Source organism: Anomaloglossus baeobatrachus, chromosome 2 (assembly GCF_048569485.1).
Source record: "Anomaloglossus baeobatrachus isolate aAnoBae1 chromosome 2, aAnoBae1.hap1, whole genome shotgun sequence".
Classification (NCBI taxonomy): domain Eukaryota; kingdom Metazoa; phylum Chordata; class Amphibia; order Anura; family Aromobatidae; genus Anomaloglossus; species Anomaloglossus baeobatrachus.
Window position 1 is genome coordinate 259877323 of NC_134354.1, and position 26994 is coordinate 259904316.

Genomic DNA, 26994 nt, shown 5'->3' on the forward strand with positions numbered 1-26994 from the left:
GAATCTTGTAAGGTGTTAAATACTGTTTGTATAGAGTCTAGTGCAAGGGTACAAGGGAAACACAGACACAGGTTTGCTAAACAGTTCTTGTATTACTTCATACAAGTAAGTGCACAAAACATGAAGGGTTAAACAGTTGCAGGGTGCAGAAGCTGGGAACAAATTAAGCAGTAATAGATCCTCAAAGTTCAGCAGAAGTGTCAAGGTATAATTCAGTCTCTTTCTGTACTTGTAAGTGTCCATGGCAGAGCAGAAGGGTTCCTGTGTGGACACGAGTTCCAGGGATCCAAAACAGAGGATGGCAGAAAGGTAGTTCTTCCAAAGACTTCAGTAGATCAGGTTACAGGCAGGCTGCTAACAGGATTCAGAAGCATTGGTCCATCAGCTGAGATGGCTTAAGCAGGTAATTGGCAGGGAACAGGGCGGGAACATAGAAGCTGAGGAATCCATATTGACTGAGGGCAAAAGTGAGGGCAACAGAACAGGAAGCAAGATGGCCTATGAAGAAAAAACAGATTAAAGCAAAATGACAAAACAAGGCAAAAAGTCAGAGAACCTCACACATATTCATTTTTGGCCACATTGATATTATGTTGAGTTAAAAGGTTTCTCTCAAATACCTTATGTTACCAATAGTGCCTGTGAGCGGCGCTATTGTGCTCCACTCACACCCTTCGCGTGATCCCCGGGCTTTGGGACCTCTGAGATCCGGTGATGTCACGTCAACTGAGGTGGCCGCAGTCTTCCTGAGTGACTGGTCTGTGGGTGGAGTTTCTCTGCTCATCACTGCCCAGTGTCTCAGCGCAGCATCTACCTGCTCCCTCCTCCTTCACAGCAGAGCACCGCAAGCAGGAGCAATGCTGGGCTGTGAGGAGCGGTGAAACACCGCCCACAGCCCAGTGACTCACAGAGACTGGGGCCGCCGCGGTAATGTCAGGTGAACAGGAAGTTGACGTGACATCACCGGATCCTGAGGTCACAGAGCCTGGGGGTCAGGCAATGGGGATTAGCGGTCTGCAATAGCACCGCTCACAGGCAGAATTGGCAACACAAGGTACTTGAGAGAAACCTTGTTTCTCAACATAATATCGATGTGGCCAATAATGAATATGGGTGAATCACTTCTTTAATGGAGGACTGTGTGGTCGTCACAGTTGGAGGAATATACTGTGTTGGGGTCTGTGGAGACAGGAGGGCCAGTGGGTGCTCCCGTCCACTGGCTTGGCTGTCTTCAGAAAGACCGCTCAGACAAAGGCTCATCCCACTGAATGCCCGCAGTCCTTATCAGTGGGCAGAACACTATTCAGACAACACAGGATGAGGGAACCACACTTTGGCAAAACTATATTGGTTCACCAACAGCGAAAAGTGTATTATACATTCCCAGCAAGAACACAAGATGGTACAAGCAATAGAGTCTCACCCTTCTGCTGGCCCTCCTAAGATTAGAATTTTTGTGCCTTTGGGGCTTCCAGGGCCAACTATCACAGTCAGCAGCAACCCACTTTTGGCAGGCACCCACTGAGAAGAGATAGCGGCAAGCTTAGGAAGCGGACAGAGCACAGCAAGATATGTAGCCAGGTGACCAAATTGTCCCACCCTGGGTTCTTCAAGCAAATTTTTGGGCTCTGTTGAACTGTGAAGCAGTGCTGCAATCCTCCAGTAGGAACTGTGGATCCTAGGCTGAAGTCCTGCGAAATAAATGTGTTGACAGGAGCAAGGCCTTTTTATACTCCTCAGTTCTCATTTCAGGGTATTGTGTCTTACAGGATTAGTGGGAGATGCTTGTTCTCATATTGATTGCTAGTTCAACCCGATTGCAAGATTTTCCTCTGAATTATGTGTTCAAAAGGGCTGGGGCAAGCCACATTTAACAGACAAATAGGGCTCCAGTTAGTCTGACATGAAACAATGGCTAATTTGTCTTGATTTACCAAACAAAGGAAGAAAACATCTGGCTATTAAGAACAGTTCACCCCCTATCAAAGTGGGCAGAGCCTGAGTTGTTACAGGGTCCCCATACCTTGGTGGGGTAATTGAGAGGGGTACAGTAGAGTTATCATACTCTGTGTGTCCTATGTGATGTATATAGCAGAGTCTGTGTATCTTATCTGATGTATATACATAATTCTCAGTGTTTCCTTTGTGATGTAAACAGCAGATTTCTAGTGTCTCATATTTGATGTACATAGCACTATCAGTGTCTCCGATGTGATGTATATACAGCAATCTTGTGCCTCCTATGTGATGTATGCAACACAGTCTCGGTGTATCCTATGTGATGTATCAGCAGTAATAGTGTACACTATGTGATGTATATAAAGTAATCTCAGTGTATCCTATGTGATGTATATACATTAGTCTCAGTGTATCATGTGTGATGTATACAGCAGTCTCAGTGTATACTGTGCGATGTATGTACATCAGTCTGTGTCTCCTATGTCATGTACAGTATATAGCAGAATCCAAGCATATTCTATCTGATGTACAACAGATTTGCAGTGTCTCATATATGATGTACATAGCAGAATCAGTGTCTCTGTTGTGATATACTGTATATACAGCAGTCTTGTGCCTCCTACGTGATGTGTGCCTCATAGTCTCAGTGTATCCTATGTGATGTATACAGCTGTCTTGGTAAATCCTATGTGATAGATACGCAGTCTTATTGTATATTATGTGGGGGCAGCACAGGCATCACAATAAAGAAAAAAATTTCAGCCATCGCATCAAGGGTGAGTTACATAAATGTTTGACCAAATAGAGCAGACTAGTTTTTAATGTAATCATTTTGTATAACTCACAAATGATGTCAAAATGGTTTTGCAGAAATAATGTTCCCCACTCTTGGCTTACAGTGACCTGTGGGGCCTGTATGTGGCTGGAAGCCCTGGACCCAGCCTATACTGAAAAGCCAGAGATCTGCCATGCAAAGGCAGGAAGAATAGGACCAGATGGCGGGCAGTGAGCAGTTGGGTGGCTGAGGTTAGAGGTGAGGTGTTATTTAATTATTTTTTTAATATCCAATGTTTGTAACTAGGGATCTTACATATGTGGGATGTTCGTAAATGGGGGACTGCATTTATAGTATATAAAGATCTTTTAGGCTATGTGTACACAATGTGGTTTTTTTTCACGTTTTTCAGGCTTTTTTCATGCGTTTTTCCTTGCATATTTTAATCAGTACTGCAAGCAAAAACGTATCCCAGCAAAGTCTATGAGAATCCTGACTTTCAATAATCCCCTGCAAAGCTTTATCACTACAGGGATTAAAGCTCAGCACTTTCCCCTCACACACTGTGCCTACAGCATGGTGTGTGAGGCTCTCCATAGCTCAGTAACCCGGGGTCCTATAGGGACCCAATCACCAGGGAGAGGTAAGCCATTCCTCTCCCTGCCTCCTGACTGCTGTGATCACATTGATTGCAGCATTCAGGGGGTTAAACTGCATGGAGCGGCGCGGGCACCACTCCAGGCAGTGAGAGCCGCTTCCCGGCAGTAACGTCAGCTGTAGACCCAACGGTGATCGCGCAGGTACAGCGCTTGAACTATCGCGATCGTCATGACTAATAAATGCTGGAAAAAATATATGCAAAAACACGCAAACACAATAAAAAAATGCACATTTTTTCAGCTGCTTTATTCCTGCCAAGACATGTTTTTTATGTGCAGAAAAGAAGCTCACAAATAAGCAACATGTGCACATAGCCTTAAAGGGAGCCAGCTGCAGTTCTGATTTTCACATTTTGGAGCACCTATGATATGTTGATTGCTTTTTTTGACATTATGGTGCAGGATTCGAGGTGACTCAAAGAATACAATGCTGGAATTGATTTTTTATTTTTTTTTTTACAGCATTAATTATATGGAATAAATAATTTTAGATTTTAAAATTTCAATGTTTTACAGATGCGGCAATTGTAAATAAGGATGTGAAGATGAATTGGAAAAGGTGGGTGATTTGAATGTTTAATTTCTTTGTTTTATTTTACTTTTTCTATTTTTTACATATTTTTAGTCCTCCTACCTGCTCTTGCAATCTCTTGATCACTTGTACAACATCACAGACAATACCACGGGCCCCTGCAATAAAGTCAGCGGCGGAGGGGTTGGGGGTCAGAACGGCCCCGTCTCAATCTTTATCCATCCAGCACCCAACCTGTATGGAGCCCCGCACTGCCACACAACACATACACATTCTCCTGTCTTGTATTATGGGGCTTATGCCTTTGGAATATATACTGTATATACACATTTCTCTGGAGTAGGGTCTCTCAAAATATGAGCTTATAATTTTGGATTCTTGTTGCCTTTCAAAAAACAAAGAAGACGTCTGAAAACCTTTTGGCAAAATATTAATTTCTTCCATCAGTAGCGCAATACAAGACTCAGAAGTAGCAGTGTCCCAGGGCCAGAGGGCGGCTCACACAGCTCTAGTGTCACTCCCTATGGCTCAGGTGTACGTCTCTTTAAAAGGGATATTCCCATCTTTGATAATTATTGTATATTCCTCAGATATGCTATTATTGTCTATTAATCCTTTAAGTAGGTGCACCTCTCCTGCTGCAATTGCCACAGAAGTTCATATTAGATGCCTCAGCTGCTGCAGAACATCATAATACACACCTCAGGTACTGCAGAACATTATAATAAACACTTCTGTTGTTGCAGAACCTGAAAATACACATCTCATTTGCTGCAGAACCTTATAATACACACCTCAGCTGCTCCTGAACAGCATAATACACACCTCAGTCACTGCAGAGCCGGATAATACACATTTCAACTGCTGCATAATTTCATAAGACGCAGCACAGTCGCTGCAGAACCTCTTTATACACAGTTGCTGCGGAACGTCATAATACACATCTCAGCTGCTGCAGGAAGTGTAAATCTCTCAGCTGCTGCAGATCTTCATAATACACATCCCAACTGCTGAAAAACCTCATAATACACAGCACAGTCGCTGCAGAACTACATACCTTATCCGCTGCAGAACCTCATAATTAACACCTCAGCTGCTAATGTTGTATTAAATAGTAGCGTTTTCCTCAGTTGCTGCAGAACCTTATAATAAACATCTAAGCTGCTGCTGAACCTCTAAGTGCACACCTCAGCTTCTGCAGAACATTATAAGACAACTGTTTCAGAGAAAACATATTTAATACCCTGCCAGGGCCACTGTGACCAGGATAACGAGCCCAGGAGGCTGCTCCCCGGAGGCCGCTCCCTGCTCTGATCCCGAGACTGACAGGTCCCCCTGCATTTGTAATTCTGCACATTGACCTGCTGAATACTACACACTGTATATATATATATATATATATATATATATATATATATATATATATATATATATATATATATACAGTTAGGTCCAGAAATATTTGGACAGTGACACAAGTTTTGTTATTTTTGCTGTTTACAAAAACATGTTCAGAAATACAATTATATATATAATATGGGCTGAAAGTGCACACTCCCAGCTGCAATATGAGAGTTTTCATATCCAAATCGGAGAAAGGGTTTAGGAATCATAGCTCTGTAATGCATAGCCTCCTCTTTTTCAAGGGACCAAAAGTAATTGGACAAGGGACTCTAAGAGCTGCAATTAACTCTGAAGGCGTCTCCCTCGTTAACCTGTAATCAATGAAGTAGTTAAAAGGTCTGGGGTTGATTACAGGTGTGTGGTTTTGCATTTGGAAGCTGTTGCTGTGACCAGACAACATGCGGTCTAAGAAACTCTCAATTGAGGTGAAGCAGAACATCCTGAGGCTGAAAAAAAAAGAAAGAATCCATCAGAGAGATAGCAGACATGCTTGGAGTAGCAAAATCAACAGTCGGGTACATTCTGAGAAAAAAGGAATTGACTGGTGAGCTTGGGAACTCAAAAAGGCCTGGGCGGCCACGGATGACAACAGTGGTGGATGATCACCGCATACTTTCTTTGGTGAAGAAGAACCCGTTCACAACATCAACTGAAGTCCAGAACACTCTCAGTGAACTAGGTGTATCTGTCTTTAAGTCAACTGTAAAGAGAAGACTCCATGAAAGTAAATACAAAGGGTTCACATCTAGATGCAAACCATTCATCAATTCCAAAAATAGACAGGCCAGAGTTAAATTTGCTGAAAAACACCTCATGAAGCCAGCTCAGTTCTGGAAAAGTATTCTATGGACAGATGAGACAAAGATCAACCTGTACCAGAATGATGGGAAGAAAAAAGTTTGGAGAAGAAAGGGAACGGCACATGATCCAAGGCACACCACATCCTCTGTAAAACATGGTGGAGGCAACGTGATGGCATGGGCATGCATGGCTTTCAATGGCACTGGGTCACTTGTGTTTATTGATGACATAACAGCAGACAAGAGTAGCCGGATGAATTCTGAAGTGTACCGGGATATATTTTCAGCCCAGATTCAGCCAAATGCCGCAAAGTTGATCGGACGGCGCTTCATAGTACAGATGGACAATGACCCCAAGCATACAGCCAAAGCTACCCATGAGTTCATGAGTGCACAAAAGTGGAACATTCTGCAATGGCCAAGTCAATCACCAGATCTTAACCCAATTGAGCATGCATTTCACTTGCTCAAATCCAGACTTAAGACGGAAAGACCCACAAACAAGCAAGACCTGAAGGCTGCGGCTGTAAAGGCCTGGCAAAGCATTAAGAAGGAGGAAACCCAGCGTTTGGTGATGTCCATGGGTTCCAGACTTAAGGTAGTGATTGCCTCCAAAGGATTCGCAACAAAATATTGAAAATAAAAATATTTTGTTTGGGTTTGATTTATTTGTCCAATTACTTTTGACCTCCTAAAATGTGGAGTGTTTGTAAAGAAATGTGTACAATTCCTACAATTTCTATCAGATATTTTTGTTCAAACCTTCAAATTAAACGTTACAATCTGCACTTGAATTCTGTTGTAGAGGTTTCATTTTAAATCCAATGTGGTGGCATGCAGAGCCCAACTCGCGAAAATTGTGTCACTGTCCAAAAAATATTTCTGGACCTAACTGTATATATATATATATATACATATATATATATATACACACACACACATACAGTATGTCACAAAAGTGAGTGCACCCTTATTACATCTTTTCATGGGACAACACTGAAGATCTGACCCTGTGATACAATGTACAGTGTCAGTGTGCAGCTTGTATAATGGTGCAAATTTGGTGCCCTCTAAATAACTCAACACACAGCCATTGGTGTCTAAACCACTGGCAACAAAAGTGAGTACACCCCTAACTCAAAATGGCCAAATTCTGCCCAAAGTGACAATATTTTGTGTAACCACCATTATTTTCACACACTGCCTTAACTCTCTTGGGCATGGAATTCACTAGAGCGTCACAGGAGCCGCTGGATCCTCTTCCATCCTCCATGATGACATATCGGAGATGGTGGATGTTAGAGACCTTGCACTCCTCCAGCTATCATTTCACAAGGCCCCAAAGTTGCTCATTACTATTTAGGTCTGGAGACACTTGGCAGGTCCAGCACTGTTACCCACAGTTTCTTTACTAAGGCAGTGGTCATCTTGGAAGTGTGTTTGGGTCGTTATCATGTTGGAATACAAAGGGAGGGGATCCTGCTCTGCTTCAGTATGTCACAGTACATGTTGGCATTTATGGTTCCCTCAAGGGACTGTAGCTCCCACAGCCGGCAGCGCTCATGCAGCCCCAAACCATGACCTTCCCACCACCATAATGCTTGAATGTTGCAAGACACACTTGTCTTTATACTCCGCACCTGGTTGCCGCCACACGCGCTTGACACCATCTGAACAGGTTTATCTTGGTATCATCAGACCACAGGACATGGTTCCAGTAATCCATGTCCTTAGTCTGCTTGTTATTAGCAAACTGTTTGTGGGCTTTCTTGTACATCATTTGTAGAAGAGGCTTCCTTCTGGGACAACAGCCATGCAGACCATTTTGATGCAGTGTGAGGCATATTGGCATATTGTCTGAGAACTGACAGGAGGACCCCCACCCTTGTAACCTCTTCAGCAATGTTGGCAGATCTCATTCTTCTATTTTGAATAGACAACCTCTGGATATGTCGCTGAGCACGTGCACTCAACTTTTTTGGTTGATCATAGCGAGGCCTGTTCATAGTGGAACCTGTCTTGTTAAATCACTGTATGGTCTTGGCCACTGTGCTGTAGCTCAGCTTCAGGGTGGTGGTAATCTTCTTATAGCCTCAGCCATCTTTATGTAGAGCAACAATTATTTTTTTCATATTCTTAGAGAATTCTTTACCATGAGGCGCCATGTTGAATTTTCAGTGACCAGTATGAGAGAGTGTGTGAGCGATAACACCAAATGTAACACCCCTGCTCCTCCTTCACACCTGACACCTTGTAACATTTATGAGTAACATGACACTGGGGAGAGTAAATGGCTATTTGGGCACAATTTGGCCATTTCAACTTAGGGGTATACTCACTTTTGTTGCCAGTAGTTTAGAAATTAATTGCGGTGTATCGAGTTATGTAGAGGGCACCAAATTTACCCTGTTATACAAACTGGACACTGACTACTTTAAATTGTATAAAAGTATAATACAGCCGAAACCACAAGTATCCATCCACTATATAAAAAGACACATCTGCAGGTTTTTCTCACTATCTGACATGGAATCAGAATAAACCTTTTTCATTTTAGGACAATTAGGAACCAAAATTATTTCTATTTGCCAAATGCCAGAATAATGAGAGAGAGAAAGTTTTAAGGCATTTTTATTCCTTTCTGCAAAATCAATAGTTTAAATACATTTCCTTAGTATTTGGTTCCATTGCCCTTACATTGTATAAGTTGGAAGAAATGTTTTGGATCTCCTTCCACAATAGTTGGTGGGAATTTGGGTCTCCTGCAGCAAAACAACTACACATCATGATGCTGCCACCCCCGTGTTTCACAGTTGGGATGGTGTTCTTAGACTTCAAAGCTTCTGTGACTGGCCGGCCATAAGGAATCATCACGCTCACCTCACTCTACCCTGGAAATAGTATAGGGATAGCTTCTGTAGCTGCTGCAGGAGTGACAGGTTAGGATTAGAGTCATATAGGTAGGAATTAGAGCCTTACAGTCCTTGCTGCTGCACCATAAAACCAAATTTTTTTTTCAGGGCTACATTTATTCTATTCAAAGCTGCTTGTGGCATTCAGTGTAGGGATAGCTGCTGGAGGAGGGATAGTTTTGGATAAGTGGCATATAGGCAGAGATTATAATCTTACAGTCTTTGCTGCTGCACCCTAAATTCTAAAGTTCATTATCAGGGGTACATCTATTCTATTCCCTATTATTATTGCGGTTTGCTGCATTCAGTGTAGGGATAGCTGCTGGGAGAGGGATAGGTTACGATTACAGGCATATAGATAGGGATTATAGCCTTACAGTCCTTGCTTCTTAATAATGGGAAAAAAATGTTTTTCTGGTACCAGGCTCTATGTGTCTTCCATGGTGTATTGCCGTCCCTACTTCTAGTTTTTGGCAGCCATTGCACATAGTGCATAGGCTTTACTAGTCTAGGAGTCCAGTCCTTAATAATGGGAAAAAATGGTTTTCTGATGCCCTCCTCTACGTGACTTCCAGGGTGTATTGCAGTGACTCTTTCTACTTGTTGGCAGCTCTTGCACAGAGTGCATATTCTTTATTAGTCTAGGAGTCCAACAGCTTAATAATGGGAAAAAAAATGTTTTTCTGGTACCAGGTTCTATGTGTCTTCAATAGTGTATTGCAGTCCCTACTTCTACTTTTTGGCAGCCGTTGCACTTAATTGATAGGCATTATCAGTTTAGGAGTCCCACTACCAAACAGTTTTAACAGCATGTGTGCGAGACCCTCCTTTATGTCTAATACTGGGTGTCTCAGGGTCCCTCTTCCTTCTAATTTTTGGAGTTCTTGCACTGTCCATATAGGCTTTGTGAGCTTCAGAATCCCTCCTTTGTAAATTAAACAGTATGTGTCTGACCATGTTACACATACCACATACCCAGGTAAGGTAGGAAAATGTTAACATTACATTTACCCTTGACTGCAGGAAGATGTAGTCTTATTTCCCCCTCTACTATGTCATCTATTGTAGTCATAGGCGACGGGGAAATACGGTGAGAGATGGCCCGGCTAATAAGGCTGTTTTCACATGTTGCATTTTTGCCGAGGTTTTTTGCAGCCTTTTTTTCATGAATTTTATGCACAGTAAAAGCTGATTTTTAGGCTATGTGTCCACGCTGCGGAAAATGCGCGGATTTTGCCGCGGATTTCTCGCGGAAAAGCCGCGGATTTTCCGAAAATCTGCAGCAGCGGCACTTCCCAGCCATTTCAATGCCATTTTGGAAATGCTGTGTCCATGCTGCGGATTTTTCCGCGGCTGATTTGCCACGGATTTTGATCCGGAAAAATCTGCAACATGTCAATTATTGTTGCGGATTTTGATCCGGATTTTGGCTATAGAATTGGGAAAAAAAAAAAATCCGCACCAAAATCCGCGGCAATTCCGCGGTAAATCCGCGGCAAATCCGCACCTTTGAAAAGGTGCGGATTTGCCGGGAAAGTCGCGGATTTTCATGCAGAAAAATCCGCAGCAACATTCTACCGTGGACACATAGCCTTATAATACCAGCAAAAGCGATCAGATATCATAACTCTAATGCACACAATTGTTTTTTTTTCTCTTCACTAAAATGGAAAACTGATGCGTTTTTTAAATAAGAAGCATGTCAACTCTTTCAATATTTTTGCAGCTTTTCTACAGCGTTATTCAATGTTTAAAACAATGATAAACTGTGAACATAGCCTATAGGGTGGAGGAGACTTTTTTTTCTTTTTTCTTTTGCCTTATATACAAGTCATTATACAGTAAAGAATGTTTCTTAACATTTTTTTCTTATAAAATTCAATTTATTTTCAATTTTGTATATTTTATTGCCAGCCCGTAAAAGTGGCGTAATACTCTGACAACATTGTTGCCAGCCGTGACCTGGGAGTCAGAGATGCCTACATGTTCCCCTATCACACATATTTTGTGTTTATTATGTGCAGTGATGTTTCATGTTTTTCTATTTAATAAGATATATTAAAGCTTATATTTTAACTGTCTCTCACATTGATGCTGTGAAAATATTTCCACCATTGCAAATCAATAGTTTTTACAAAGACATCCCAAATAAAATAGTCACCCCATGTTATTTCAATAATTATTTGGAAGAATAACTGCAGCCTTCCTATCTATACATATATACTGTAGCTGCTTATAATAGAATATATCGATGATGACACAATGTCCGCAGCTGATAGATGTCACTATAGAGTGATGAAGTCACAATATACCGGACAGTTCTTAATGCCATGTAACGGATAATTCCATTGAGGGTATTTTGAGGAGTTATAGAGCGAGTAGTGTGTTATTGTGTTAGTGTTATTGATTGTGTTATTGATTGTGTTGTGTGATTGTGTTATTGAGCTATTGATTGTTTTATTGTGTTATTGTGTGATTTTGTTATTGTGTGATTTTGTTATTGTGTTATTTATTGTGATTGTGTTTTGTGTTAGTGTGATTGTGTGATTGTGTTATTGACTGTGTGATTGTATTGTGTGATTGTGTTATTGTGTGATTGTATTATTGTGTGATTGTTATTGTGTGATTGTTATTGTGTGATTGTGTGATTGAGAAAATGGCGAGTGATAAGCGCTTTAAGCGCATTTTTGTTTTGTCCGACATAGAGGACAGTGATGAGGATTACCATCAGGTGAGATGTCATTTCTTCACATTATTCTTATATATAACTCATTTATGGTCTCATGAATTATCATTACTGCTAATTATTGCTTCCTTAATAGGTAAAAATAAAGAGTCAAATTCCTATTTGGGTATTGGATACATAACCTGCGACCTGAGAAAATCACATTTTTTTAATTTAAGTGTTATTTTCCTATCCTTACTGATGTTTTGATGATTATGTGACATTTGGGCTCTTACATTTCTTCCTTTTTTTTCTAGTCCCATCCAAAAAAAAGACCACGACTTCCGGAACATCAATATGAAGGTGGCTTCCAGACTGGGCAAACATCCAGAGACCCAGGTACAATCTAGTCCCTGATGATATGTAGATCATAGAATGGTAGTGTTAGAAGGGACCTCAAGGGCCATCGGGTCTAACCCCCTGTGAGTGCAGATTTTCTTAAATCATCCCAGCTATATGTTTATCCAGTTTCCACTTGAAGATTTCCATTGATGGAGAGCTCACCACCTCCCGTGGTCGCCTGTTCCACTCCCTGACTGCCCTCACTGTCAGAAAGTTTTACCTAATGTTTAATCTGAATCGCCTTCCTTTTTAGTTTCATCCCATTGCTTCTAGTACTTCCTTGTGCTAATGAGAATAGAATAGATCCCGCTGCAATGTGGCTACCTTTCAGATAGTTTTAGACCACCATTAAGTCTCTTCTCAGCCTTCTCTTTTGCAAACTAACCATTCCTAGTTCTTTCAGCCGGTCTTCATAGGACATGGTTTGCAGACCTTTTACCATCTTGGTTGCTCTTCTCTGGACTTGCTCCTATATATCCATGTCTTTCTTGAGTTGGAGCGCCCAGATCTGTACACAGTATTGCAGTTGGGGTCTGACCAGGGCAGAGTATACGGGAATAATTACCTCTCTTGATCTAGATTCAACCTAACAATGTGATCTCACAATCCTGGGTTTATAAGAACAGTTTTGCTTGAGATTGCAGCGTTTGAAGTCTCTATACTTATTTTTATTTTATTTTTTTAAATTTATGTGATTATCGGTCTTGTCTTAGCAAAATTTTCAATGGGTCTATGGGGTCCAACCCTCAATAACAGCATTCAGTGTAAACACAGATTTGCCTGTTTGGGCGTTCATTCCTGGCTCTGCAGCTCACCCAGTGGGACTGGGTTGTAACCAATTTAAAGGACAATGATGATTTAGGCAGCTGCCCTGCGGTCCCTTAATTCTGTTGCTTAGATCCCCCCCTCCAATCATTATCAGCCTACTAATCTCCGCATCCTGGAAGATATCTTTAATTATCACCTTTACTGCCCTAATATATTAATTTCCATTTATTCCTCAGATCATGTAACACCATTACCATCATCAAGCCATGACAGGTAAGATGAATCACATCTTCTCCATTGCTGAGCTCAGGGCCCATTGGGAGACAGCTCTATTGAGGACAATCAATGCCCACCACCCCGGCTTCATATATGATCCTGGTGGCTCCTGGGCCGTTGAATATTTTATCTGATCCATTTATATCAATAACTGAATTGCAAATTTGAATTTTCCCACTAATTCCTTTTTCTATATTGATTTTCACAGTTCCATCAATGTCATTGTGGTCTCTGATGATGAGGATTACACCATTGGTGAGGGAACAACATCTCCCAAAAGTAAGGAAAATGAGCTGTAATTTTTAGACACATCCTATCTTTCTGGTATTGGACATAATCCATTCTCTGTATTGTTATATGTTATTCACAGGACTCAGGACTTATGATCAGGAAGCAGCTGATTCCTCTGAAGAGAGCAGATCCCTACTGATGACAGTGGAAAGCGATGAGGACGATGATTGTGTAATAGTATCACCACCATCTATTGTTACAGGTCAGTGTCCAAAACTTAGGGATATATCATAATCTACACAGTACACATACATTTCCCCTAACACTAATCTAACAGTGTTTAATTCTGCCCTATCCAGCAATCACATGGTTAACCAAAAGCAAAAAGATTGGTAAAAACACTTAAAGTGCTTGATTTGCAAAACAATAGCAATAAAGATCCTCCTTTTCCCCTGATGAAGCCTCATTTCTAGTGGAGAAACACATGGGGTATCACTTAGTATCCAGCTTACCTCAGCAGGTCTTGCTTTCATACATGAACATACTTCATCACATTTAATTGGCTGTGTTGGCAGTATATACCTTTTGACTCATGGTTTATATTTACGTTGTTTTCTCATATTCACCATCAGGATATTATCAGTTTGATTATTATGCTTTTTGGGATTACATGATTTTTATCATTTATTCACCTAATGTGATATATATTATTTATTGGTATACTTTACGTTATCAGGGTTAGGTGATTTTTATATTGTCCATCTACACATTGTATTAAAATATGGCATCTACTTGACTTCTGAATAATCTTTATGATAGTTTTATATTATTTAATCATGGTTTGTCTATATTGCTATTGTTTTGCACTTTGTATTAGTCATTTAATAACTCTTTTTGCAATTGGTTAACCATGTGAATGAACAATAGGGCAGAATTAAAATCTATTATGGATTTATATGGTTAATAGCAATTTGACTTTTTAAGTATTTTTAATGTTTTATGTACAATAAACTTTATTTTAGGTGATCCTTTTTGCATACTTTAATTTTATGTACAGTAGTTCCTCTGGTATGCTGCAGGTTCATCCCTTTGTATAAGGTGTTGCCCTTTATTATCCAGTTGTTTATGTTTGTTTCCTTTCATATACAGAATCATCTGAGTCGCTGGAGGAGGGATCCCCTTCAGAGGAGCAGTAAGTTATATAAAGTTATAAAATATGGTATAACCCCTTAACGACCGTGAGTGGTTATATTACATCCTAGCGGTCATAGGGTTAATCCCAGCGGGCTGCTGCAAGCAGCCTGCTGCAATCAGCACACATGTCAGCTGATTTGTACAGCTGACATATGTGCCTGCCAGGCAGGAGTGGAATCGCGTTGATGTGATCACGTGAATCCAATGGTTGTCATGGTAGCACAAGGTCATGTGATGACTCCTGTAGCTCACATGACTAAGGTCCTATAAAAAGCAGCCGAGTGTTGGCTATTACAAGAGATGAGCTTTTCTCCCGATCTAAGCAATGCTGCTCTGATTGTGAGAAAGGAACCAGTAATCAGACTGCTGATCCTTATTGCCCCCTAGGGAAAATATTAAAAAAAAAAGTACTGAGAAAAATTGTGAAAAATTAAAAAAAAATAAAAAACCTAAAAGTTCAAATCACCCTTCCTTTCGCCACATTGAAAATTAAAGGGTTAAAAAAATAATAATTATACACACATTTGGTATCGCCGCATTCAGAAATGCCCGATCTATCAAAATCTAAAATTAGTTACTCTGATCGGTAAGCTATAAAATATGGTATAAGGTATAAAGTGCTTCTCCCTACTGGTGTACGTCCTCTGCCATCAGCTCAGCCTACAAGATCCAGCACGGTCACATCTTTGATGGCTTGAACCTGTTACACCTCGTGGCTCTCCTGTGGCAAGGAATGAGACAGTCTCCTTGCCTGCCACGAGCGCTCCTGCTCAGCAGCGCCGAAGGTCTGCCAGACTGCGCAGAGTGCAGGAGAAACCTCCTCAGAGAGGCAGCACAAGGGTGACACCTAGTGGTACTCCTGTTGCAAGAAATGAGGCGGTCTCCCATTCCTTGCCTGCCGCAGCTCCTCCTGCTCAGCAGCCTCGAAGGTCTGTGAGGTTGCGCAATGTGCAGAGGTTTGCTGCTCAGGGAAGCAGTGAGACTCCCGTTATCTCTACACATTGTGAGACCGAGGATCCCGCCTCTATTTCCCAGAGGCAGGAGGGTGAGCATGTGCTATGCTTGGTGGATCCTGATTCGCCCACTGACGTCACACGGCTTGATGACAAGGCTGGTGACGTGGTGAATCCTGACTGGCCAGGCTGGGATGTCGTGGATCCTGATTGGGTCAAGTCCGTCATCTCCGCCTCGCGCCCGCCCTTGGCTGGAGCTACACCTCCTTAAAAGCTCCTCCTGCCATCATGGCGGCGCGCGACCGTCCTTCTATGTTTGGATGTCTGGCAGCGTGCCGCCACGCCACTGCTCAGGCATTATCTTCTTCTGTGGGCTTGGCCCTTGCTGCTTAGGCAGCACCTGGTTTGCAGGCCGTGTCCCTGCCTTGCTGCTTCGGCAGTAGCTCCTTCTACAGGCCGTGTTCCTGTCCCAGGTGAGCTCCTCGAGTCTCCACCGGACTCACCTGGTTATTAAAAGCACACGTGCGTGGGCACCTCTGTGCTACCCTCGTGCCATATTCTCGTGACTTCCACTGGCACACGTGCGTGGGCACCTCTGTGCTTCCCCGTGCAACAGGTACACCGAGCCGTGTGATCCCTGCCATACAACCCACACGGGTTAGGGCAGACCGGTGTACATAGATCGTCTGTGACATTCCAGACGATCGCTAGCAGCAACCTGCTCACTCTTCACCCACCATAGCAGCGGTCCCTTACACCGCACAGTGGACCTTGACCGGCGGAAGCTGTCCATTCCCCATCTTGGCACGCTTCCCCGGGTCCCCCTCGTAACATTACGGTCGCGCCAAAGGTCTGGCTATGGCTGAAGAGCAGCAGCAGTTGCTGCGTTATGTGCAGCAGTTGGAATCACGTTTGGCAGCAGTGGAGCAGTCTTCCTCCGACAAGACTGCTCTGACGACAGTCGCCACCCAGGCGGCTACCCAGGCTGTGCTATTGGGCGGAAGGTCTCCTCGCCTTGCGCTTCCAGAGCTCTTTAGCGGGGACAGCTCCGAGTGCCGTGGGTTTATAAACCAAGTTACCACCTACTTAGAGCTGTCCACGACTCTTTACGCTACCGAGAAGGCGAAGGTAGCCTTCGTCCAGTCCCTGCTCACAGGGAGAGCGCTGAAGTGGTCCACGCCGTTGTGGGAGCGCGGAGATCGGGTGGTGAATAACTTAGCATCTTATCTTGGGGCCATGAGAATGGTGTTCCTCGGGCCCCAAGTCACCCACGACTCCGCGCTGCGCCTCCTACGACTTCGGCAAGGGTCCGCTTCAGTCGGGGACTTTGCCGTACACTTTAGGACACTTGCCGCAGAGCTGGACTGGCCCGATAAGGTCCTTGTCCCTGTGTTCTGGGAGGGCCTGGCAGGGTTCGTCAAAGACGCACTGGCCACGCGTGAGGTGCCTGCTACTTTAGAGTCCTTGATTGTGGTTGCCTCTCGCATAGACATCCGCCAGGCGGAGCGGAGGCTCGAGGTCTCTTCAGCACCCACGTCCTCACGGCCTAAAAAGCGTCTGGCTCCCGTCTTCCACCAGACAGGTCTCCCAGCCAGCTCTGTAGGCGACTCCGTGGAGTCAATGGAGGTGTCCAAAGCGGTCTCCTCTACCCCAGGTTCTCGGTCTGGTGTCATCTGCTTTTCCTGTGGGCAGAGGGGACACATAGCTACCCGATGTCCCAAACCGTCGGGAAAAGACAGCGTCTAGTTTCCATCAGAGGGGGGTTCCTAGACGCTGCTTCTCCCTCTAGGTTGACTATCAGCGCCCAGTTGCAGTTTGGCACTACTCTCTTCTCTGCTCTGGCCTGCCTGGACTCAGGCGCTGATGGCAATTTCATTTCGACCTCCCTGGCAACCCGATACTCAGTTCCCCTGGTTCTCTTGCCCAAGCCACTCAGGGTTCGGGTAGTCAACGGGTCCCTACTAGTCGATCCCATCACCCAGATCACCATCCCTCTCAGGATGGAAGTACCACCAGGACACCATGAGCAGGTGTCCTTCCTGGTGCTTCCAGAGGGGACGGATGAGATCCTACTGGGCCTCCCCTGGTTGAGACAGCATGCTCCTATACTCAACTGGGCAACAGGGGAGATCTCATCATGGGCAGGATCCTGTAGGGAGCACCTCGTGACTACCGAACCACCCGCTACCATTAGGTCGGTTGGGTCCTCAGGGGAGCCAGGTTTACCGACACCTTATGAGGCCTACAGGGACGTCTTCTCCAAGAGGGCCGCAGATACCCTTCCTCCCCACCGGCCATACGATTGCCGACTAGACCTGAAGCCAGGCTCCGAGCCCCCTAGGGGCAGAGTGTATCCCCTCTCTGCTCCAGAGACGGAGGCTATGTCCAAATATATTCAGGACAGCCTGGCAAAAGGGTTCATTCGCAAGTCTATTTCACCGGCCGGTGCGGGGTTCTTCTTTGTGCAAAAGAAGGAAGGGGATCTACGCCCCTGTATCGATTACAGGGGATTAAATGCAATCACGATCAAAAACAAATACCCTTTGCCCCTCATTACGGAGTTATTTGATCGATTCCGTGGGGCAAAGATCTTCACGAAGCTGGATCTACGCGGGGCGTATAATCTAGTGCAAGTCCGAGAGGGCGATGAGTGGAAGACCGCCTTCAACACCAGGGACGGTCACTACGAGTATCTCGTAATGCCCTTCGGACTCTGCAATGCCCCTGCCGTATTTCAAGACTTTGTGAATGATGTTTTCCGGGATTTGTATCTTTCCGTGGTTGCATACCTGGATGATATCCTTATCTTCTCCCCCGATCTTGCCACCCATCGGAGGGATGTCATCCGAGTACTTAAGAGGCTCCGCACTCATTCGTTATATGCTAAGCTAGAAAAGTGCATTTTTGAACGTGAATCCTTGCCGTTCCTGGGGTATATCGTGTCCAGTCAGGGGTTAGCAATGGATCCGGGGAAGTTGGAGACAGTGATGAAATGGCCTGAGCCCCGCTCGCTGAAAGCGATTCAGCGATTCTTGGGGTTTATCAATTATTATCGCCAGTTCATTCCCAACTTCTCGACGGTGGCAGCACCCATCATTGCCCTTACCCGCAAGGGCGCTAATCCCAAAGCATGGACACGGGAAACGGTAGAGGCATTTCACACTCTCAAAACTTACTTCTCCAGAGCTCCCATCCTTCATCGTCCAGACATCTCCAAACCCTTCCTACTAGAAGGTAGACGCCTCTTCGGTCGGTGCTGGTGCAGTCCTGTACCAGAAAGACGAACGAGGAAGGAAGCATCCATGTTTCTTTTTCTCCAAAACCTTTTCTCCGGCCGAGAGGAACTACTCCATAGGGGGATAGGGAGTTACTGGCGATGAAACTAGCATTCCAGGAATGGCGGCATCTCCTGGAGGGTGCGAAGCATCCATTTGAAGTATTTTCCGACCATAAAAATCTCACATACCTCCAGACAGCACAACGCCTGAACCCAAGGCAGGCCCGTTGGTCCTTGTTCTTCTCCCGGTTCCGCTTTATTATCCGCCACCTGGCCGGTGAGAAGAACGTACGGGCCGATGCCTTGTCACGTTGTATGGTTGTGTTGGAGGAGGACGAGGAGGAGCCTCGTCTTATACTACCCCCGGACAGCTTGAGGATGGTCACTCCCACTTCTTTGGACCAGGTGCCACCTGGCAAGACCCTCGTTCCCCCTGAACTACGGAATGAGGTGCTATCGTGGGCCCATGCCTCCAAGGTCGGGGGTCACTTTGGGGTCAAAAGGACCAGAGACCTTGTAACTAGGCCCTATTGGTGGCCGAGACTACCCCAGGACATACAGGAGTATGTGGGAGCCTGTATGTCGTGTGCACGGAATAAGCCGTCCCGGCAGAGACCGGCAGGTCTTCTTCACCCACTGCCTGTGCCGGATCGTCCCTGGGAAGTGGTGGGAATGGACTTCCTGGGAGATCTGCCCAAGTCAGCAGGTCACAAGGTCGTATGGGTCATCACGGATCACTTCTCTAAAATGGTCCACTTGGTGCCTCTCCCACGACTCACGACGTCACGTGCTCTCGCCACCTTATTCATTAGGCATGTATTTAGGCTGCATGGCATGCCTGACAAGGTGGTGAGCGACCGGGGTCCCCAGTTTGCGTCTCGCTTCTGGAGAGAGCTCTGTAAGCTCCTGCAGATAGAGCTGAACATCTCCTCCGCATACCATCCCGAAACCAATGGACTGGTAGAGAGGACCAATCAGACCTTGGTAACTTACCTCCGCCATTTTATCTCCACGCACCACGACAACTGGGCTAACCTCCTTCCTTGGGCCGAATTTGCCATTAATAATTCGGTCCATGAATCCTCTGGTCAGACTCCGTTCCTGCTCAATAACGGACAACATCCCAGAATCCCGGTTCCGATGCCCATTACGTCACCCGATCCTAGAGTGGAGGATTGGGCGACTGAGGCCCGGGAGATCTGGGATAACACCCAAGAGGCCCTTAAGAGGGCTAAAGACCGGATGGTGACAACGGCTGAGCGCCGCCGCCCTGCACCATCCTTCGCCCCTGGTGACCTAGTGTGGCTGTCCTCTAAGAATGTTAACCTACGGGTACAGGCAGCCAAGTTCGCCCCTAGGTACCTGGGTCCGTTTAAAGTGCTAGAGCAGGTGAACCCGGTGGCATACCGACTCCAGCTCCCTCCACGCTGGGCTATAGCCAACACCTTTCATGTGTCCCTCCTGAAACCCGTACGACTTAATAAGTTCTCGGGGTCCCTGACGCCTCAAACTGACTCCCCGCCTGACGACTCTGAGGTGGCGAAGCTTGTGGAGACAAAAGTCATACGGGGCAGGAGGTACTACCTCGTGGAGTGGGTCGGCCGTGGTCCGGAGCATAGATCCTGGGAATTGGAGGATCATATCCACGCCCCGGGTTTGATAGCGGCCTTCGAGCACGGGCAGGGGGGGCCTAGACGGGGGGTTAATGTTACACCTCGTGGCTCTCCTGTGGCAAGGAATGAGACAGTCTCCTTGCCTGCCACGAGCGCTCCTGCTCAGCAGCGCCGAAGGTCTGCCAGACTGCGCAGAGTGCAGGAGAAACCTCCTCAGAGAGGCAGCACAAGGGTGACACCTAGTGGTACTCCTGTTGCAAGAAATGAGGCGGTCTCCCATTCCTTGCCTGCCGCAGCTCCTCCTGCTCAGCAGCCTCGAAGGTCTGTGAGGTTGCGCAATGTGCAGAGGTTTGCTGCTCAGGGAAGCAGTGAGACTCCCGTTATCTCTACACATTGTGAGACCGAGGATCCCGCCTCTATTTCCCAGAGGCAGGAGGGTGAGCATGATCCTGATTGGGTCAAGTCCGTCATCTCCGCCTCGCGCCCGCCCTTGGCTGGAGCTACACCTCCTTAAAAGCTCCTCCTGCCATCATGGCTGCCACGCCACTGCTCAGGCATTATCTTCTTCTGTGGGCTTGGCCCTTGCTGCTTAGGCAGCACCTGGTTTGCAGGCCGTGTCCCTGCCTTGCTGCTCCGGCAGTAGCTCCTTCTACAGGCCGTGTTCCTGTCCCAGGTGAGCTCCTCGAGTCTCCACCGGACTCACCTGGTTATTGAAAGCACACGTGCGTTGGCACCTCTGTGCTACCCTCGTGCCATATTCTCGTGACTTCCACTGGCACACGTGCGTGGGCACCTCTGTGCTTCCCCGTGCAACAGGTACACCGAGCCGTGTGATCCCTGCCATACAACCCACACGGGTTAGGGCAGACCGGTGTACATAGATTGTCTGTGACATTCCAGACGATAGCTAGCAGCAACCCGCTCACTCTTCACCCACCATAGCAGCGGTCCCTTACACCGCACAGTGGACCTTGACCGGCGGAAGCTGTCCATTCCCCATCTTGGCACGCTTCCCCGGGTCCCCCACGTAACATGAACCCCAAGACCTTTCAGCTAATCCCCCCCTCTCCCCTCCACCCTGTGTAGTTACACTTTGCACCCAGTGAATACTTTCACGCCCGCTGATATACCACTGATTTTGGATTCCTGCATTGAAATTTATGGGATATTTATTTCAGTTCCGATCCCTCCTTCTGCCCGGACTCATAGCTATTTGCTGGCTGCCCCTATTGTAGATGTAGCCCTGACCTGCTACCATTGGGGTGAATTGATCCTTAAAGGGAAATCCTTACATAATTGTATAGGAATGGAATGAATAAGTAAATGTTCTGTGTTCTGACATAACCTAAGGTTTCATATCTGATCTTCTATTCTTTCCAGTCCCACCTGCTGTAACATCAAAGGCTGCTTCCTAGAGGAGATCACATCTCCCGAATCTCCGCATGTGAACAACTTTCAGAAGACCAAGCACCACCTGGCATCACGACTATTCAAATGGTTGAACCGGACCGTGTTTGAGAATAAGGTAAGTTCTATAATCCTCGGCTTGTACGTCTTCTTCTATGTTCTGTTTTCTGTAACTGTTCATGTAAGCTTTTATGTAACTAAATCATCAATAACCTTTACTATTCCTTTATGTGTGTGTGTGTATGTATGTATATATATATATATATATATATATATATATATATATATATATATATATATATATATATATATATATATATACACACACACACTGTAGTTATAGAGGTGCGGAGGTAGCAGTCACCCCCGGACCCTGCTGCCTAGAGGCGTCTTCAGGACCAGTAGCCACAAGTTATACCTTGTTTATGTAGTGTCCTAGAAGGGACTGTACTTTCCTCTGTTTTTTTCCTCTGGAATTACTCATTTAATGTATTTTTACTCTTTATTCCTCGTCTTTAGCTTCCTGAGTCCATCACTATTACATGGAGTAAGCGGCTGACAGCAACAAGTGCCTTCTGCTATAACATCTGGCAGGGCAACCAGCGCTCCTCCATCATTGAACTGTCTGATAAAGTATGCGACTCTGCAGGTAAGTGTTATTTGGTAAAAATATTACATTTTAATAAAAGTAATAGGTTGTTAGGGCCGAATGAAAGTTACTGCAACTTTCGTTTTTTCCAGTTGAGAGAAATATTTAGGCTGTGCCCACAATTAGTGTTTGCAGGGTTTTGGATGCAGCGTGTTTCAGCTGCGTCCAAAATAGTGCGTTGTACATTACAATGACAGTGGATGGGATTTTTAGAAACCCCGTGCCCACTGTGCGTGTGCGGCCCGCAGCAAACACTGACCTACAGTGCAGCTTTTCGAGCCACAGCATGTCAATTCATTGCTGCGGAGTCGCGTGCATCCTTCGTAGGGAAAACACAGCAAGGAGACCACGGCGCACTGAACCCTGGTTGTGGGTATGAGCAGCTGCGGTCTCCTGCAGAGGAGACTCATGGCCCAATAGGTCAGGACCCACAGCGTCCAGGATGCAGCATGTCCTGATCGTGGGCATGTACCCTTATAGTTATACGTTCTTAACCGGATCGTTGAAATGTCTTCAGGGACCCCTTTTTCAATAAATGTGGGGATCATGAGGTAAAACTACACATTAATAGTGACTGCCAGGGAACAAACTAGAAATTACTGGGTGTCTAAATCAGGAATGCCAGCCTGGGTGATGGATATACTTTATAACCTATAGTTAGTGAAAACTCTGAAGCTCCAGGTCATTTATCTCTTAAAGAGGTTGTCCACTACTTGATGACCTATCCTTAGGATAGTTCACCAATGTCTGATTTGCCTGGATCCAATACCCAACACACCCGCCCCTTAGCTGTTTTAGGTGTTGCCGCCATCAGCAGGCAGACATAAATGCTCAGTTCCTGGAGTTTCCCGTCATCTAATAGCGGTAGTGGCAGGTGCTGCATTTCCACCGCCCATTCAAATCAATGGGGGGCGAATGTGCAGTAGCCGGCCGTTGCCGCTATCAGAATACGGTACAACTCCGAAACTGAGCATTTCCAGCTGCCTGCTGCTGCCAACACCAAGAACAGCTGATCTGCAGGGGTGCGGCGCGTTGGCCCCAGCCAATCGAATATTGATGACCTATCCTAAGGATAGGTCATTATTGTTAAAATAGTGGACAACCTCTTTAAGACTTCCCCATAATATAGCATAGCAGATTTTCCCCTGTGGTGTAAAGCATCTCTATATTTTATGATAATTGTATATTTTTTATCTTTAGACCATCTTAGAGATACATTGCTGCACGAAATGTGCCACGCCGCCTGCTGGAATATTCATGGGGTACAAAATGATGGCCATGGGCCAGCCTGGGTATGGTATACACAAAAGGCCATCACAATTCATCCAGAATTACCAGCACCGTCAGTGTACCATACATATGCCATCAGGTATAGGTACAGCTATGAGTGTGAAAATTGCGAGTGCAGGTAAGGAGATATTTTATTTTACAAATATAACAAAACTCCGTTAATGCAACTTATATTCTGATGCCATGGGATCACTGAAGACTAAAATCTAATATTCAGTATAAGTCCATGCCCTCCCTTAACCCCTTCACAACCGGCCGATTTTTCGCTTTCGTTTTTTTTTTTCGCCATTCTTTTTCTGAGACACGTAACTTTTTTATTTTTCAGTCAATATGGTCATGTGAGGGCTCATTTTTTGTGGAACGAGCTGTACTTTTAAATGAAACCATCAGTTTTACCATATAGTGTAATAGAAAACGGCAAAAAGATTCCAAATGCAGAAAAAATGCAAAAAAAGTGCGATAGCGCTATGGTTTTTGAGATATTTTATTCACTGTGTTCACTATATGGTAAAACTGATGTGTGGGTGTGATGCCTCAGGTCAGTGCGAGTTCGTAGACACCAAACATGTGTAGGTTTACTTTTATATAAGGGGTTAAAAAAAATCGGAAGTTTGTCTGAAAAAGTGGCACACGTTTTACGCCATATTCCGTGACCCGTAGCGTTCGCATTTTTCGGGATCTATGGCTCAGTGACGGCTTATTTTTTGCGTCTCGAGCTGACGTTTTTAACGGTACCATTTTTGCGCAGATGCTATGTTTTGATCGCCTCTTATTGCATTTTGCGCAAAAGTTGTGGCGACAAAAAAACATAGTTTTGGCGTTTGGAATTTTTTTGCCGCTACGCCATATACTGATCAGATTAATTGATTTTATATTTTGATAGATCGGGCGTTTCTGAACGCGGCGATACCAAATGTGTGTATATTTTTTATTTTTTTAACCCTTTAATTTTCAATGGGGTGAATGGGGGGTGATTTGAACTTTTAGGTTTTTTTGTTTTTTTTTTTAATTTTTTTAAAAAAAAAATTAACTTTTTTTTTTATTTTACTAGTCCCCCTAGGGGGCTATTGCGATCAGCATTCCGATTGCTCTGCAGTATCTGCTGATCACAGCTACAAGGCTGTAAACAGCAGATACGCCCTCTTTCTCTTTTGCTGTGCCGCTGGCACAGCGAAAGTGAAAGCAAGTCAGGTGTAGTACAGGAGTCATCACATGACCCTGTGCTACCATGACAACTATTGGAAGTCACGTGATCGCGTCACGTGACTTCCGGTATCGGGCGGTAAGTAAAAGTTGACCGCGATCGCGCTTATAATGGCGCTGTCACATATTGACAGCACCATATAAGGGGTTAAACGGCACGAGCAGATAACGATTCTGCTCGTGCCTAGCAGGCACACATCTCAGCTTTGAAAATCAGCTGAGATGTGTGCCGATCGCAGCATGATGCTGCCGGCAGACCGCGGGCAGTAACATTATGACCGCAAGGACGTAATTTTACGGCCCGCGGTCGTTAAGGGGTTAATATCTGATATTCCTTTCCTGGTTGCTGATCCCTTTTTTTTCTGTCTCCACAGAGTCGGACGATTCAGAAGAATTAATGAGGAAAGAGCGTTTTGCAAAAAATGTGGATTCAGACTTATCATACAGAATACCATTTAAGATGAAGGCCATTGTCAACAGTGTCGCGTTCAGCTGAAGTATTTATACATTGCAGTATCTGTGTATTAAAAGTTTTAGCAATTTGCAGATCTCTGGTTCTCTTTAATATGAGTGAATTAAACTTCATTTGGTGCTGAAGGGGTTAAGGGTCCCTTGTTCTGCTGAGATTCCATTTAGCTCTAATCTCAGCTGCTACACCTTGTTGCCACTTCCCTTCATTATTTAAACTCACTCCAGGTTCTCCCATGTGCCAGTGATAGCTCTTTCTATGCTGACCTCTGAAGAAAGCTGTGGTAGCTTTTCAGTGGATGCAGTGGAGCTCCTCTATGGAAAAGATTTGGAGTTATTTTGTATCTGTCTCCCTGTTTGTCTCCCCTTCCTTGTGTTGTATTTATGTTAGTAGTAAGACTAGTGTCTTGCTAGGCTGCTCCCCAGCCAGTGCTAGTCTAGGGTCAGCCAGGGCCAAGGCACACGATCACGCACAGGGCGAAGGACCCATCTAGGGACGTTATGGAGCACATGGATCAGCCACAGGTGAGTGTGAGGTGGTGACCCCTCTCCCCTCTCCCTATCACCAGGGCCTTCCTTTACATCTTCCCTGGTGTAATAGTCTAGTTGTGCCACACACTCGGCGTTCCCTCGCCCCAGAGTGACAACTGTTTATCTCCTTCACTCCATCTACTCAGATGCTTAGAGAGAAGAACCACAGTCCATATATTAAAGACATTATCCAACTCCAATATATAAAAAAATTGAAGCTACTCTGTGCTTTATTGTAATATACAACACTCCTATGAATTTAGTTTTTTGTTTCTACATTTTTTTTCCTCCTGAATTTCACTTCATTGTCTGCAGTCACTTTGTTTACCTGCAGCTCTACCAAACTTGGCCGCTCCCTCTGCTTTTTTGCCTCATAACCAGAGCTGGCCCTGCCCGGCCTCAGTGTCCAGCCCCACCCACTGCACACTCTCTCATTGGTCAAGCGCACTAGACCTCTTTGAAGCCGGGACGCATACACCCGGCTTCATACTGCACATGACCGGAAGTGTTGGGCATTCAGATCAGCGGACACAGGTACGTGTGTCACTGCTGGTGATGCTGCATTGAATAGCCTGTTAGCATGCCCCTGTGCGCGTGCTACCATGCTAAGAGGATGGAATGAGCGCAGGAACTAACGCCCTTGGGACTAGTCCCTGCACCCATTAGCATATCATGAAGGTTCTTTAGAAATACTTTTTCTAAAGATCTCTTTATCTATACGGCAAAAGAGAGATATCCAGCTCACCTGTCATTGAAGTCTATGCTATCCTCCAAGGTGCACGAGTCCCACCGGTCAGTCCATACCGGTGTGTGTGTGTGTGTGTGTGTGTGGCAGAAAATTGAAACGGAGGAGTGCGTTCAGCACCAATATAATAAAATGTAAAAAGGCTTTATTAGTATCTTATTAAAATAGTCATGTCTGGGAACACACTGTACAAAAATAACACAGGTGAAACTTTACGCGTTTCGGACTCAAGAATTAAAAACAGAAGCGTCCTTATGACTCTTTATCTCTGCTACTAGATA

The 26994-nt window shown here is 45.0% G+C and overlaps 1 protein-coding gene across 1 annotated transcript in view; it reads left to right on the top strand.

Annotated features, from left to right (window-relative positions):
- Positions 1 to 25428, top strand: part of LOC142289624 (germ cell nuclear acidic protein-like) — a 42138-nt gene extending 16710 nt beyond the window's left edge. The window contains exons 2-12 of the mRNA XM_075333605.1: positions 2859 to 2992; positions 3910 to 3952; positions 12024 to 12105; positions 13113 to 13149; positions 13361 to 13431; positions 13523 to 13645; positions 14533 to 14575; positions 21801 to 21945; positions 22347 to 22476; positions 23677 to 23884; positions 25344 to 25428. Coding sequence (XP_075189720.1) covers positions 13582 to 13645; positions 14533 to 14575; positions 21801 to 21945; positions 22347 to 22476; positions 23677 to 23884; positions 25344 to 25428 — 675 coding nt within the window. The 5' untranslated portion in view covers positions 2859 to 2992; positions 3910 to 3952; positions 12024 to 12105; ... (1 more) ...; positions 13361 to 13431; positions 13523 to 13581. The remainder of the gene's footprint in view (positions 1 to 2858; positions 2993 to 3909; positions 3953 to 12023; positions 12106 to 13112; positions 13150 to 13360; positions 13432 to 13522; positions 13646 to 14532; positions 14576 to 21800; positions 21946 to 22346; positions 22477 to 23676; positions 23885 to 25343) is intronic.
- The last annotated feature ends 1566 nt before the right edge of the window (positions 25429 to 26994 follow it).